The following is a 15,433-nucleotide window of genomic DNA, read 5'->3' as shown; positions in this document are numbered from 1 at the left end:
ATAACATTTCAGTCAACAACAGACTGTTGTTGTATAATAGTCTCATGAGATTATAATGGAGCTGAAAAGTACCCATAGCCTAGTGACCTCTGAGCTGTAGTGTAATGTATTAGTCACGTGTTTGTGGTATACTGGTGTAAACAAACCTACTGGACTGTCAGTCATATATAAGTAAAGCACATACAGTTATCTACAGTACATATTTGATAGTGATAACAAAGTTACTAATTTATGTATTTACTAAACTTTTTATCATTACTTTATAGTATATTCTTTCTGCTTACAAAAAAAGTCTTCTGTAAAACAGTATGCTTGTGCAATCCTGACATTCTAAGAATCAGAAAACAAGTGGAAAAAAACATGCTGTGATTTACACACCTTTCTTGCATCTCTCGATTGCATCATTTTTTCTTATGCTTGATTTAATCTCATGTTATTTTATAAATTTAGTGTAGCCTAAGTGTGCAGTGTTTATAAAGTCTGCAATAATGTACAGTAGTGTCCTAGGCCTTCACTCACCACTCACTCACTGATTCACCCAGAGTAACTTCCGTAAACTCCCACAAGCTCCATTCACGGTAGATGTCCTATACAGATGTACTATTTTTACCTTTTATATCATATTTTTACTATGCCTTTTCTGTGTTTAGATACACAAATATTTACCACTGTGTTACAACTGCCTACAGTATTCAGTACAAAAAGGAGAATGTGGTCAACAAACCAGAATGCAGCTAAAAAGATCAGGAAAGATAAGAATTGAAGAATCCTTCGAATTTAGTGACCATAACAAGATCTGTTGGATGTAGGTGGGTTGCAAAGTGAGTGGGAGGTCAGAAATATGATAGTGGGGGGAGGGGGGTTGTTTGTTTCTAATTAAAGGAGCATTTTTAAAAGCCAATAGAAAAGATCCAGAGGTTCCTCTGGGGTAACGGACTTAATTTTCCACTTATTTTTGCGCGTAGAGGTCCAACTCCTAAGAGAACAGAAGCTAGAACCCCTAGACCCGGCAAAATTAAAGCTTCTGAAATTCCAAAGCTTTAATTCCAAGCGCCAAAACCTTATGTCAAAAGGTTTCCAACCGCTAAGATCGAAGAAAGCAAGGATAGGAGAAATCTTCAAAGCAGGCCGGGGGAAGGAGGAGACAAGCTAAGGCGAGGCCGAGAGAAAGAAATCAGAATTTAAGCGAACTCTCCTGGCAAAGGCCGCCAGGCGGAAGGTGCTCGGCGCCTGCCAGGTTCCAGGCAGAGAAATCGGGTTCTGGGGAGACCTCCGCTGGGCCAGACCCCCGGCACCTCCAACCTTTGAGCTCAGGAGCTGGAACCTTTTATCCAGCAGGACCCGGCGAGGGTGGCCCACCCCTACTGGCCGGACCTTAGTCCCGGAACCCGCTTTGGGGAAGAAGGGGGTGTCGACACCGGGCCAGGCTGGAGGATGCTGGCCTTAGGCGGGGCGGCAGCAGCGGTGGCTGAGGGGGAGGGAGAGACAGAGGGCAAGTCTCTGGCTGTAGGTACCAGCCAGCAGCCAACGCGGAAGCGGCCGCCGACCCACCCGGGTGGCTGCCCGCCGAGACCGGCTCCAGCAAACAGGAAAGCCCAGCTGCCTGGCCCAGCCCTCTGGCCCCCACCCTCCCTGGAGGCAACTCACCATTTTCCTTCCGGCCGTCAGCAGTCGCTCCCTTTCCCTCGGGCCCCTTTAAGAATGGCACCGCGGCCGCCTCCCTTCCACCTCCGGCGCTTGGCAGAGCCACCCCCACGGATCAACGCAACCGTGGCGGGACTACACGTGACCGCGGACGGTAGGAGGCGCGGCTCAAACTTAGGCGGAACGCGGGCGTCTGTGTACTCCTGTGCGTTCTAAAAGAGGATGTTGTCTCTGACTGGGAGTGGGCAACTGTACCAAAATGTGCTCTTAAAATTCAAGATCCAGTAGAATTTTCTGTATCAAGTTTCTCAACTTGAGCAATATTGACATTTGGAGTCCAGTAATTCTTTGTTGTGGGTGGACTGTGCTGTGCAGTCCACAGAGTGTTTAGGAGCTTCCCTGGCCTCTACCAGCTAGATGCCAGCAGATCCTCCCCAGCTGTGAACCAAAAATGTGACCGGAGAGTGTCAAAAGTTGTCAGGAGGCAGGGGAGGGAAATCACCCCAAGTTGAGACCAACTGTCATTGATAAATGTTCTAAGCGTTGGGCCACAGACTAAGAACCATATTAATCACTAGCGTCCACTTAGTTGCAGCAGGCATCAGGTAGTCCTGCAACTTAGTGTACATAGATGACAGAAGCCCAACATCTAAGACCATGAAAACTTTTTACCAGAGGGACTGGAAGTTCATTGGGTTCAAAGGGTTAGGTTCTGCTTAGGTACTATAAGATTTTTCACAATTCCTGTCATCTATGGGATCATACTCAAATTGCAGATTCATTCAATTCTGTTGTGCAGCAACTGCCTCAAAGTTTGAAACTCAAAGTTATGAAGCTTATTCCTATTGATGTCCCAAAACGGACATAAATTTGCCCTTCCAGGAAATAATATGGGATATAGTAAGGCCATATAAAATAAACGAAAGGGTTGGTGACACCAAGAAAAATACATACTGGGGATAATTTTTGAAAACATATTAATAATTTTTGCATTTCTCTTACGAACGTCTCTCTTTGGATGGCCAGAAGTATCTATGAGCCTCAGAAGAGAGAGAGGACTGTAATGTTGGGAATGCAACAGAAAAAAAGCAGCTTTTCACTACCAAATAGGAGTTTTGGGTCCCAAGACAGTAGTCTTGAAAAAACTAGACATTACTGAGAGAAAGGGTTAAAAAATTTTTAAAGCTCCATTAACATTCCAAAATCCAGACTTTGGCAAAATTAAAACTGGCATTTAGTACAAACCATTTGGTACAGAAAAGGGAGGCTGTATGACATAAAGAAAGTACCTGCTGAGCAGGAAGGAAGGAAAGCCTTTTTGTTCTGGTCTTGTGAGGAGCTCGATGGAGACCAGGCTTAAGTAAGTGCAACAGGCAGTCATGCACAAACTGCTCTAGCTGACATCTCAGAATGGGGGGCAGGAGAGGGATTGTATTAAAATAGATGTGATATTGGAGAACCTGAAGAGTTAGGAATTGGTAGTCTACCCCTCTAAAAAGGAGAGGACTTGCATTTGCATTTGGCTCTGCACTCCCTTGAACATGACTCAGGTACAATAGTGTTCAATGGCAGAGGTGGCCTATTTTGGTATCCTAAGATAACTGCTGGTTCTCAGTGGCCTGCAGGTGAAATGTAGGAGAATCTACATGTTCATACATTCTGTGAGGAAATAAAATTGGAGATGGCGAACAGTATGGTGAACCAGTGGAGCTAAGAGGTCATAGTGCATGAGGGCTTTACAATCAGAGGTAAATGGCTAGAACCCTGGATCTCAGGAGTGGTTGCCAGCTGGTGCCACAAAAGGCCAGATGAAATCTGCTTTATCTTACTGAGGACTCATAGCATTGTGCAGAGCTGAGGCCTCATTTTTCAACGCTACCATGAGATCATGTGAATACCAAGTACCTATGGTGTCCCTAAGATACCATTTTAGGAAGAAGCAAGAGAAGAGGGAGGAGTGAGAAGAGAGACTAAGAATTTTCCTGAAAGAGACCAGCTACCCAAAGGGGCAGTTAAACTTGAAGAAACTAGGATAGCTTTAATTGACAAATTTAAGCTCCTGTTGTCCACTTTTTCTCCTTTCGACTAATCAATGGGGGTGAAGATTCAGGAGCAAAACTATATCAGTTATAGATAATAAAGAAGAGCCATTCTATTTGTCTGAGAGTTACGCAGATTTTAGCCTAATATGGAGACTGTGCTGCCATGTTATGGAGAATTCCCTCCCTCCTTCCTTTCCTCCCTCCCTTCCTTTCTTCTTTCCATAAACTTCTGTTGAGCCGCTACAAGACATATGTTAGGTATTGTTGGCACATACATCAATTAGGTGTCATTCTTGCACTCAGCGAGCTGGTGACTTAGTAAGATTGACTAATAAGCAAATGCTTTCACCAGGGGCAGAGGGACTCCATATAGATCCACACTGGGTGCTATGAAGCTTCTTTTTCCAGGATGCCTTCCTGAACACTTTCTCTCTAAGGGTTGGAAAGTGTTCAGGAAGGCTTCCTGGAAAAAGAAGCTTCAGAGCTGAGTCTTCAAGATAACCAGAAGTTTGCCAGGAGAAGGAGGAGGAAAGAAGAGCTCTTCAGGCAAAGAGAAGAACATATGCACATAGCTGTGATGATTAATTTTATGTGTCAACTTGACTTCTCCATCAGGTGCTCAAATTAAATAGCATTTCAGAGTGTGTCTGTGATGGTGTTTCTGGATGAGATTAACATTGAATTGGTGCACTTGGCAAAATAGATTGCCCTCCCCAGTGTGGGTGGGCATCGTCCAATCGGACAAGGGCCTGAACTGAACAAAAGGCAGAGGAAGGAAGAATTTGCCTCCCCCCATTTTTCTCTTCCTGCCTACTTGAGCTGGTACATTGGTCTTCTCCTGTCCTTGGACTGGGATTTACACTATTGACTCTCTGGTTCTCAACCATTTAGAGCTGAACTGAGATGGCATCGCTACTTTCCTTGATCTCCAGTTTGTAGATGGCAGACTGTGAGACTTCTCAGCCTCTATAACCATGTGAGCCAATTCCTCATAATCATTCAATTGATCAATCTTTCTCATACGATAACTCTATATCTCTCTCCCCACTCTTTTTCTGGAAACCCTAATACAATGGCCAGTTTTGAGATCTGCAAATAGCTTATTTCACTGATTTAATATTCAGTACTCCCAACTCACCATATTTTAACTTCTCCAAAATCAGGATGCACCTAACTATCCATGGCATCTCATAATTTTGTTGATGAAGTTTAAAGCACCCTAAATTGAATGAAATTTATGGTTTGGGGTCCCTCATTTGCATGGGTCCTTTCCAAAGGCCTTATGTGTAATTTGTATTTATTATTTTCACCCTCTTAGAATGGGTCCCCCAAACGGTATGAGCTTCAGGCCTCACATACCTGCATCCATCTCTAATGTATTTTAGAAGACTGGCGCTTCAGTAGGTCTATGATTGGAGATTATAAGGGATGAGGGAGAGGGGAACAAGGAAGAGGAACAGGGATAAGTAGTGACAGACTGGAGACTTGGGATCTAATTTCAGTGAATAACAGCTACATCCATTCATCAGGTGGAAGCAGCCAGAAACTTCAATTCCTGCCTCTCTCTCATGCCCCATGTCCAATTCATTATCACGTCCTGTGTACTTATCCTATAATAGAGATTCCTAGTTCACTTTCAAACTCTGTTTTCTCCTTCTATAAGTAATAGAACCCTCTAGTTTTAGTTGGACCATGGTCACTCTGAACGAAAACTATTTTCCTGCCTCCTTTCCAGTTAAATGTGGACATGAGGCTGAGTTTTGGCAAATGGAATGCGTGCTGTATCCTTGGTTTTTCTTTTTATATACGGATACCAGTCCTATTGGGTTAGCATATGACTTCACCTAAAGGCCTCATCTCCAAATACAGACACATTAGGGATTAGAGCTTCAACATATGAATTTTGGGGGACATAATTCAGTCCATTACACTCCCCTTCTTCAATCATATACATTCTCATTGCTCTTAGGGTAAAGTTGAGTACTTAAAATGGCAAGATTCCCGTATAATCTGGACGCTACCTGTCTCTCCATTTTCATCTCATAGCATGCTTTTGTTCACTCTCCATGTTTTAGTCACACTGGCCTTTCATTTTCTCTGGTACGCTATGATTGCTCCCATCTCAGAGCCTTTGCACATGCTGTAGCTTCTATCCTAAATGTTTTTCTCCCTTATGTCTCTTTGCCTGATAAATCTCTATCACCTCTCAGTTCAATCATCTGTTCTTCGGGGAAGCCTTCCCTGGTCTTCTTTATATTTCCCCATTCCTTCATTATATACTCATAGCTCCATGTACCTGTTTTTACTAGCACTTATCATAATTTTGCCTTTATATTTTGTTCAAGATTTTTTGGCTAATGTTTGTCTTTTCCATTAGTTGATAAACTCCAGGAGAAGAGAGAGATATGTCATTTTTGGCTTATTATTGTATCCCTAATGCCTTCTACAGTGTCTAGAACATATCTAACACTCAAGAAAGTCTCTGAATAAGTGAAAGGTAAATGGGTGTTGGGTCATGTAGAAGTGGGTATGCCAAATAAGAAACTTGGGACTTGATCCTCAAGCATACATAGCATAGCAATCAAGGATTTTCGGTGGTGGCGTGAAATAATTTGTCAGTGTAAATTAGGTTGAGTCTCAGTTTTCCCCAGTGCTGATTTGGGATCTGGCTTTCATGGCCTGGTTAGTGAATTATACTTGTTCATCTGTTTTCCATCTTCCAATATGTTATGGCTATTATTTTCTTTCCTGTTCTTGTTTTTGTTGATTTTTAAAATTCCTTTATTGTAGTTTTAGTGGAGTTTTGGGAGAGAGTAAAATTATAGGCATGTTTAATATACTACTTTAACTTGGGACTCCTACACCTTTGTTTTCATTATGAAAATTATTTATTGTTTATTGCAATAAAACTGCCTTTCGCATTGACCAAGATTTTTAAGTGACACTATCAAACGATGGCAAAACTGAGGATGAGAGAGTGGGATTGTAAATTGGTACATTTCTGGAGAGCAGTGTTTCTCCAAAGGCTTAACATGTACATACTTTTGAATTAAAAGTTTCACCTCTAGGAATTTATCCCAAAGAAATGACTTAGTTTAAGAATGTTCATTGCAGTATTATTTACAATTTAAAAAACTGTCCAACAATTGAGGGCTGATTAAATAAGCTATATACTTTCACAAATCATATATGTAATCCTTAAAAATTATGTTGGTTCAAGCTTCTCACATAGCATTACTGCAAAGAATATGCAAGACATAGTCATTTGCCAAGGGATATGTGAAGTCATTGAACAAATTTAGCTCATCATCCTCCAGCACTAATTTATTGGTGATTTAGGAGTGTGAAGGGACCACTAGTTAGCCATCCCAAGGTCCTTTGTCCCTTTTTTCCTCGGTAAAATCCCCCGATTTGTAGCAGGTATATAGCTGCTCAGAATAAAAGACTACATTTCCCTGTCTCTGTGGTGGCTAAGTGTAGTTTTAGAGCTAAAGGCAAACCTATATTGTCAGTGGAAGTGTTGTGAGCGACTTCCAGGGAGGCTAAGTTGACAGAGTTAACTGAGCAGGAATGAAGAGAAAGGAGTGACTATTTCGCTTTCTTGTACTTAAAAGCTTCTGCTCGGTTAAAAAAAAAAAAGTATGTATGTGTATACATATACACATATATACACACACAGGATACATATTTTAAATTATCGTTAAGGTGAAAATTAATACAAAAAATGTTCAAATATCTAAACCTAATTCGAAGGGTGTAGGGAGAAGAGAAAAATAAGGGAATGTGAGAAGACGGCTGATTTATTTCTATGGGCATCTTGATTCGCAATGCTAATTTGCTTCTATCATTAAATCCAACTAGAAAAGGCTGACAAGGCTCGTATAAACTGCTTGTAAGACTCTCTTTGGTGTTTCGCACATTGCCTAACTGTAAGTTTTCTAGGTAAAACAAGAGCGGGTATGGAGTTATTGCACTTTGTAGAACCAGATGCCGGCTTTCCTCCTCCTCCCAAATTTGCCTCGGATCTAACATGTAGGGTTTCAGGATCTAGGCTCTGTGACGTGGATTTCGGACTGTACCTCCTCTCTCTGACATCAGAAAACCTTACCTGAGTCTTGGAGTTGGCCCCGATATCTATTTAGAATTTGCTGCAGAAAGGTGCGGACGGCTAGGACAGACAGACGGAGGAGACGCTCTCTGGGTACCAATCCCCGGAGTCTGGGCGGTGTGAGCCAGGGCTCTGCCCCTCGCTGAAGCCAATAGCTCGGGACGGGAGAGGGAGGGGCGGGGCGAGCTCTGCAGGCTACGTCGTGATTGGCACGCCGGCTCTCGCAACCCGTGAGCCCGCCCCGACGTCCAGTTTATAAGAACCCAAGAGAGTGCGGATCTACAAAGTGTGTCCGCTGCGGGGCACCGTAGTTGCCTTTACCTTAGCCGGACGGGCTGATCTGAGCTGGGCGGCTGAAGCCCGTTTCAGCTTAGGAGACCCTGATGGCTGCAGTGTTTCTAGTAACGCTCTATGAGTACTCGCCGCTTTTCTACATCGCGGTGGTCTTTACCTGCTTCATTGTGACCACCGGCCTGGTATTGGGATGGTAAGTGCCCTAGGGTTGGGGGCAAGGGACGGAGCGGCGGAGAGCGGGGAGTAGGGTCCCAGCGAGGAGCAGGGGGCATCGGAGCAGGGGGCGCTGCGGTGCTGGGGCGCTGCGGTGCTAGAGCGCCTGAGGATTTGGGGGAGCTGGTGCCAAAGGCTCCAACTTGCCCCGCGAGGAAAACTAGGTGGACAGCTCAACTGCATCACTGTTCCGCATTACCGCCGGTTCCCCTTTGCCGCAGACATACCGAGGTGGTGCCGGATTAAGGTATTTTACCCAGCGTTGTTTCTAGGTAATAAAGCATCCAGTAAAGGCCTAGTTTTGGTATTGGGATAGAGTGATTGTCCCACAGGCTTCTGTCCTGGATTAAGGCCTACCTACTGTGTACCCAAAAGTGTCCAGTCACCTGCGGTACAATGCCTAGACATATACAATAAACAAGGTTGATTGGTGTACTTCTGAAATGAACATTTGGCTTCAGCTCTTTTAGCGTAACTTATAACTGAACTCCATTGTATCATGTTTAGGGAAGCCTTATAAATACAGCTAGTTGAAACCATCTTACTAGTCCATCCACTGAGGGGAGAGACATGAGTTAGATTTTGAAAAATGAGTGTTTTGAAAAATAAATGTAGTAAAAAGTGTATAGTAGAGAATAGAAGGCATTTCAGAGAATACAACATGAACAGAGGGGCAGAGGAGATGTGTTAGCGAATGAAGCAAGCTGTGTAAAAAGGACACAAGCCCTTGTCATTTTCTGAAAATATGTGCCATGTTTAGGAAGCATAGTTTTGACATCTTTACACTGCTCCCCCCACTGTAAGCAGCAGAACATAAAATTCCTTGTTTGTGGGTGGGAGAAGATTAAGACCAATTTTACAACAAATTATTATTGCCCCATCAGATTTTATTGCTATTGTTCTTCAAGAAAGTTTGTAATTAGAATTAGGAAGCTGTTGCCCAAGTGAGAAAGGCAGTCTTAACACAGGATTTAAAAATAACTATAAGATTAGTGTTATTCTCTTAAATGTAATGTTTTTCCATTAAGGAAAATAGGTTGATAATTGCATTATATCCTTAAATTTTAATTTTCAATAGGCCAACTAATTAGATACCTTAGATATCTATTTTTAGTATTGGAAAGAGGAAAATGAGTGAAGGCTCAATTGGTAATGAAGGCAGCATCAGTGTGCGAAGAGTAGAAACTTCATGTTTGTAGTGGTTAAGAGACAGACTTTGGTATCAGACAGACCTAGGTTCAAATTTTGGCTCAAATTCTGGTTTAAGATTTGGTCAGAAAACTCAGTGATTGCCTAACCACTCCATTTAGGTATGGCTTTTACAAGGGTGGAAGCCTAGGTAATCGTAGAACTTTTGGAAGTCTGGGCTAAGCGCTCCTGAGGTCACAAGACCATGTCAGTGCCAGTCACTTCCATCCTGATTTGGGTCTAACCAGTAATCTTGAGCCTAACCCAACTAACTATTCTCTCCATCTGGGTTAGATGTGCCTATGTAGTGTTTATTTGCTAACCTAAGTCAAGGTCATGGATTCATTGAGTAGAAACAATGAAAACCATCTAGATCGCATGAAAACAACTTTCTAACAGTACCCCAGGCAGAAGATATACCCATTAATCCACTATGCTCTTCACTTTTGTCATTTTTTTTTTAACTTCCCAAATATAGTCCCTATTGGTCATCTGTCTTTTCACTCTCATGGTTCTTACCTCAGTACTGCTCTAAGTGTCTTTCCCATTGCTTCTTTCCACTGTTTTCCTTGTCTGGTTGCACTGTGTGGGAGTGGAAAAAGAATAGGAACATCTGATTATTGGAATCCCAATAGCAATAGTAAAGAATCATGCAACTGGAAGTACGGTATTTCTGTTTAACTACGTGGTGGTTTCTATGAGCCCTAGTAGCTTGCCAGGCACTGTACAGAAAAGACCGAAAAGCCATATACATTTTTTAAGTTTCAAATAATCAGGGACCTGACTCTGCAGCTACTCCCTGCTTCTTCTTGACTGCAGGTTATTAAACTATTGTCTCAGCTATTAATATCATCATTATATACTCTCCTTGGTGAATCTGGGACAGAACCTTTAAACCACATTTCTTTTTCGCTGGCTGGCTGCCCATGAGGCTTTGTCAGTAGGGGAGGGAGAGTGGAAAGCCAGAGGACAAAAGGACTTGCTGCTTCCTGTTTGATTCTTTTTGTTGTCTGTCTCACCACAGCAATAGTGCCTCACTCTGTCATTAACAGTTGGTCCCAGTTTTTCCAGTTTATAGCTTTCCACTCTCTGAGAACCAGCCTCATTGTACCCCTTCAGAGATATGAATACCCTTTCTTCAGATAGTAGTCCCACCTCCATGTGGGTCCTTCTTCCAAATTTCTAATCTGTAATAATTTACTTTCCTCTAATCCATGTCCTAGGAGTGGTAGTTCCTTCCTACTGTTACTATGATTTTGATACTCAGTGTTCCCCTCTTTCCTTTTCAGTTCTCTAACATCTGGTTAACATTTTTTAATATTAAATTATTTCTGTTAAAATAACTGATATGGCTTTGGTCTCCTGACTGGAATGATAAAGGTATCGATAAAGAAGTCATTACTAAGAATGAGATCCTGGGGGGAAGACCCTCAAAGATCAGATTTGGGGATTGGTTTGGTCATTTCTTAAGCTCCTTGCCTATGATTCTAGTAATCTATGGCATGCATTGGCATCACAGTTAATCAAATCATTACCTTTGGTTGATTGTGATAAAATGATATCTGAAGCAAATGCCTTAAAGGACCAAGTGGCTAAAGCACTTGATCATTATGGCAATAATGATGACTACAAGGACTGAGGGATGGGTGGGATTGTTACTTCTGAGATCATTGGAGCACTTATAGAAAGAAAACGACAAGCTCAGGTCTTTTAACTCTCAGATCAAGTCTTAGAGAATCAGAGAGTTTCTGTGGTTCTAAAGCACTTTATTTTCATGTAGCCACAGAGCTAAATATTGAACACAGCTTTAATTGTGCTGGTTCTAGAATTACACCACCCTGTAGATGTCTCATTCAGGACACTGATTGGAAAGAAGTAGAGCCCTGGGACTCGGGATGCGAACATCTAAACAGCTTGGGCAAAACTGAGTATCTTGACATCCCAGTTACTGTGAGCCTCCCTTTTTGATGAAGGCAGTCTGCTTTCCATGTCTGAGAACACTAGCCTTCCCTTACTTAAAAATTTTGTAATAACCTCACCTAGGGCAGTTGCTTTGCAAGAGTATCTATGTTCAAGTCTTTTCTCGATTACTTTTTGCCATGTGGCCCAGATCTTCCCATGCTCCATAGCACAGGGTCAAAAATCTGACCTGGTTGGAAATAGCCTAGCCTCTAAAAAAGAATTGCAAATTTTTACTAATTTATATCATTGGGAGTTTAGGTAATACGTGTGAGGATGGGTTGTGAGTAGGTTAGGCCAAAGAGGATAGACTATAACACTAGATCAGATAGAATTTATTGATCTGGGTGTGTTCTCAAGAAATTCTGAATCTAAAGTGTTAAACTCATACTCAGTTGACTGAAACTTGGACTCAGAGGTGGCCTATATTTAATGAGGTTGAGATGCTAGAACTTTCCTCACATAGTAAGGAAGAAATCTGAAGGCTTAGGAAGACAGGAATGTTGGACTGGACTTATTGTGTGGAACCTGCATGCATATTCCCCTATTGCATCCTTCAAGAGGACACAGAAGACACACTTTTTATGAAGGCCCTGAGAACTATATTACTGAGAGTGGACTGGTATCCTTGAATATCTCTGGCATCTGTCCTCTGTAGGCTATTTATGATGGGAGATGCTACCATTATGTTGGAGTTCCTATTTGACGTCCAGCGGCAACACATAATCACAGGAGTCAAGGTGGATATCTGTTCCATAATGGACAGTAGAGGACAAAGCAGAGAATCTTTTGGCCTGCCAGGATCTTTGGCAGTGGCTAATGGATTAATTACAGTGTCCCTAGAAATAAAATAGATGGGTGGCGTACTAAATGCTACATGAACTGCATAGAAGGAAAAACTCCAGGTCTGGAACCAGAAACCTGACTTGAGTCACAACAATGGAAAGTTATGATCTTTTACCCAGTTTCCAGATCTAAGCCAATCCATAAAAAGGGAGCTTTCAATTGAAGGGGAGGTCAGGTCCCCTTGGGAAAGGGCCCTATACCCTGCAGAATTGCCATGAGGATATACTGTAAATCATCCTCCAGATCTTTCTCTGTTTTCTCTCAGCTGTAAACATGTTCTGTACTCTGTTTTGTGCTAGTTTGCTCCATATTAGGCTCTGCCAATAGGAGGTGCTAGAAAGAGGTGAGAAGGCTGGAGGAGGAAGAAGGAACTTCCTCTTAACAGTTTCCTTCCTTTTCCTGGTCTACATTTTTGCAACATTGACCTTCACCCTGGCAGTGACAGTCAGCCCAAGTTGCAGCAGTTTATTTTAGTTTATAATTTTTCCTCATTCCTAGAACCAGCCTTATGGCACGCTTTTAAAGATATCAGCACCAGAAGGTCAGCACTCCTACAGAAAAGATCTGGGTCCTAGCTCTGGGAGATCCCTTCTCTGAGTTTCTAAGTTGTAATAATTCCCCACTACTCCCTTTGTTTCCCCAGCCCTAGGAATGATAGCTGCTTCTTGCTGGGATACCTTAGTGTCTCCTTCTTGCCTTTTTCAGTCCTCCATTACTTGGTTAACGATTCTTTATATTAAATTCTTTATGTGAAAATAACCAATGTAGTGTGTGTCTCCTGCCAACCCTGCCTGATACACTGACCTTGACTATTTCTCATTTCACTTGTTGAATGCAGTCGGTTGTATGTGTGTGATGAGGTTGGTGATGAAGTATAGATTCCCTCTTAGGAAAAGAATATGACTTTAGTTTCTATTTGCTTAAGGTACAAAATATATGGTGCATTGGCAAGCATTTCCTTGGAATATTTTAGAAGAAAACACAAAACTGTTAGAAATGGCATTTCAAGCCTTAGCAGGGCCTTAAGATGACTTATTCTAACCCTTCTTTTTATCATTAAAGGCACAGAATTTTAGAGATTGAGTCACTTTCTCAAAGTCATATCTCATACCAAGGATTTCCCCATGAATGGTTTTTATATGCCGATCCAGTCTCAATATCCAATTAGCCAAGTAAGACCATTTTGGGGACATTGCACAGGAGAGGAAGCCCCACAAAGTGACTTTGTGTTTTGTGATTGGCTTTAGAACTCAAGGCTGAAGGAGTGATAAAAATTGTTGACTGCTGAGCTTGAAATGTTAGCCTCAAAGTAACTTTTATTTGTGAGGGACTCCATGAGACTCCAGGAGGTCAGTGATACTGCTTTAGCTACTGACAAGCTTAGGAAGTGTGTGCAGGATAAGATATTGTTTAGGCAGTATGAAACAGTGTGGACAGAATTGTAAGTCCACAGGTTATTGCTATGTTGGAAGTTTAAGCATTATGAACAAGTGCAACAAACAATTTAGAAATGGGAAAAAAAAAAACAAACCAAAATTATAGAGAATCCAAGAGGATTAAGTATAAAATTATAACAGTAAAGGAAAGAGAATGAAAAATCCTCCTTAGAGCTATAAAATTCGTATATGTTTATAAGTTTTATAAGTTTATAAAAAAGACAAAGTAATGAATGTTAAGAAACATTTATTTAGTTGATAATTCATTACTAACAGTTGCTAAAATGACTTTGAGTGGAAAAAGGTAAAGATGGAATTTGATTGAAAAGAAAATTGGTCAGCTTTCTATTTTAATATTTTGTTTTACTGTTCCTTCTAATGTCATATTGGCCATAAGCTGATATACAGGGCATCAATGTCTTTATTTAAGTTTTAGATTAAAAATGTGGAAAAGGCCAGAGGTAAGGTAGCACATCACTGGGTCTACCTAACCAGTATTTTATGGAACCATTTGTCAGCACCTCTTATGGATTGCTATTTAACGAGTGTCCAAATTTTTCCAAAGCATTTCTGTACATTGGCTTTTGAGTAATACATTGCAGATAGAAATATTGGTCCATATCAAACAGTTGAAACTGTCAAAGTTGTGGATTTTTGTGCAAAATTGAGCAGGTTCATGCAGGATCAGGTATGTGAAAATGTTAAGAATTATACTAGGCCGAAAGTTCAACATGAGTCATTAGTGTGTCAACTGCCCAAAAAACACCTTACATGATCTTAGAGTACATTAAGCATGATGTTTAGGACAAGAGGTGTTGTCAGACTATGATGTCACTCTATTACACAGTGAATTCTATCCCCTGGCCTCCTTTTTTCCCCCCAAAGCATGAGGATGTCAGGGAACAGGGCTGGCAAAGTCAAGTACAGACCTTGACAAAGTGCTGGCTGCTGTAGCCATGCTTGGCTAACTCCTTTAGGAGGACAGGAATACAAAAATAACTGAGATTATAATTCAAAAATGTAGCAGTATTAGGACATAATTCAGATAAGGCAGTAATGAAAAGCCAAAGAGCAAAAGCATTAACCTTAAAGGAAAAGATAACTTTGTGTTAAAATTAAGAACTCTGTTCATCAAAAGATAACATGAACTTGAAAAGGCAAGGTGTAAAAGAAGTGAAGGTAAATCCAACAAAGTGCTCATATTCAGAATATATTAAGAATTTCTATCAATAAGGAAAATAAAGACAGAACAGTAGAAAAACAGGGAAAGGATTTGACAAGGGCTTTCACTAAAGAAGATATTTAAGTAGCAATAAACATAAGAAAGAGTGCTCAACCTCATTAGTTATCAAGGAAGCAGAAATTAAAACTTTATTGCAATGCCACCACACCAGGATGGCTGCTTTGGCAAGGATGTGGAACAAGGGGAAAACTCATTCATTACAGATGGGAGTGTATATTGATACCACACAGAACAGTTGTTAGCATTATCCACTAAAACTGAAGCACAGACTTTATGGCTGAGAAATTCCATTCTCAGTGTATGCCTAACAAATGCATGTATGTGCACCGAGAACCGTATATGAAACTGTTCACGTATGCATTATTCATAATGGCCAAAATGTGAGGACAGCTTAAATGTCCATTAAGAGTAGAATGAGTAAGCAAATTATGGCGTATTTATACAATAGAATACAGAAATG

General features: G+C 41.3%; 2 protein-coding genes across 3 annotated transcripts in view; one reads left to right on the top strand and one right to left on the bottom strand.

Moving 5' to 3' along the window:
- Positions 1-1,799, bottom strand: part of GMFB (glia maturation factor beta) — a 14,451-nt gene extending 12,652 nt beyond the window's left edge. For both annotated transcript variants that reach the window (XM_011385315.2, XM_011385325.2), the window contains exon 1: positions 1,648-1,799. In XM_011385315.2, coding sequence (XP_011383617.1) covers positions 1,648-1,650 — 3 coding nt within the window. In that variant the 5' untranslated portion in view covers positions 1,651-1,799. The remainder of the gene's footprint in view (positions 1-1,647) is intronic.
- Positions 1,800-8,079: 6,280 nt separating this feature from the next.
- CGRRF1 (cell growth regulator with ring finger domain 1) overlaps positions 8,080-15,433 on the top strand; it is a 23,594-nt gene continuing 16,240 nt past the window's right edge. The window contains exon 1 of the mRNA XM_023526801.1: positions 8,080-8,281. Coding sequence (XP_023382569.1) covers positions 8,178-8,281 — 104 coding nt within the window. The 5' untranslated portion in view covers positions 8,080-8,177. The remainder of the gene's footprint in view (positions 8,282-15,433) is intronic.

Source organism: Pteropus vampyrus, unplaced genomic scaffold (genome assembly GCF_000151845.1).
Source record: "Pteropus vampyrus isolate Shadow unplaced genomic scaffold, Pvam_2.0 Scaffold15, whole genome shotgun sequence".
NCBI lineage: Eukaryota > Metazoa > Chordata > Mammalia > Chiroptera > Pteropodidae > Pteropus > Pteropus vampyrus.
Note: the sequence above shows the minus strand (reverse complement) of the source record. Positions and strands in the feature narration are given on the sequence as shown.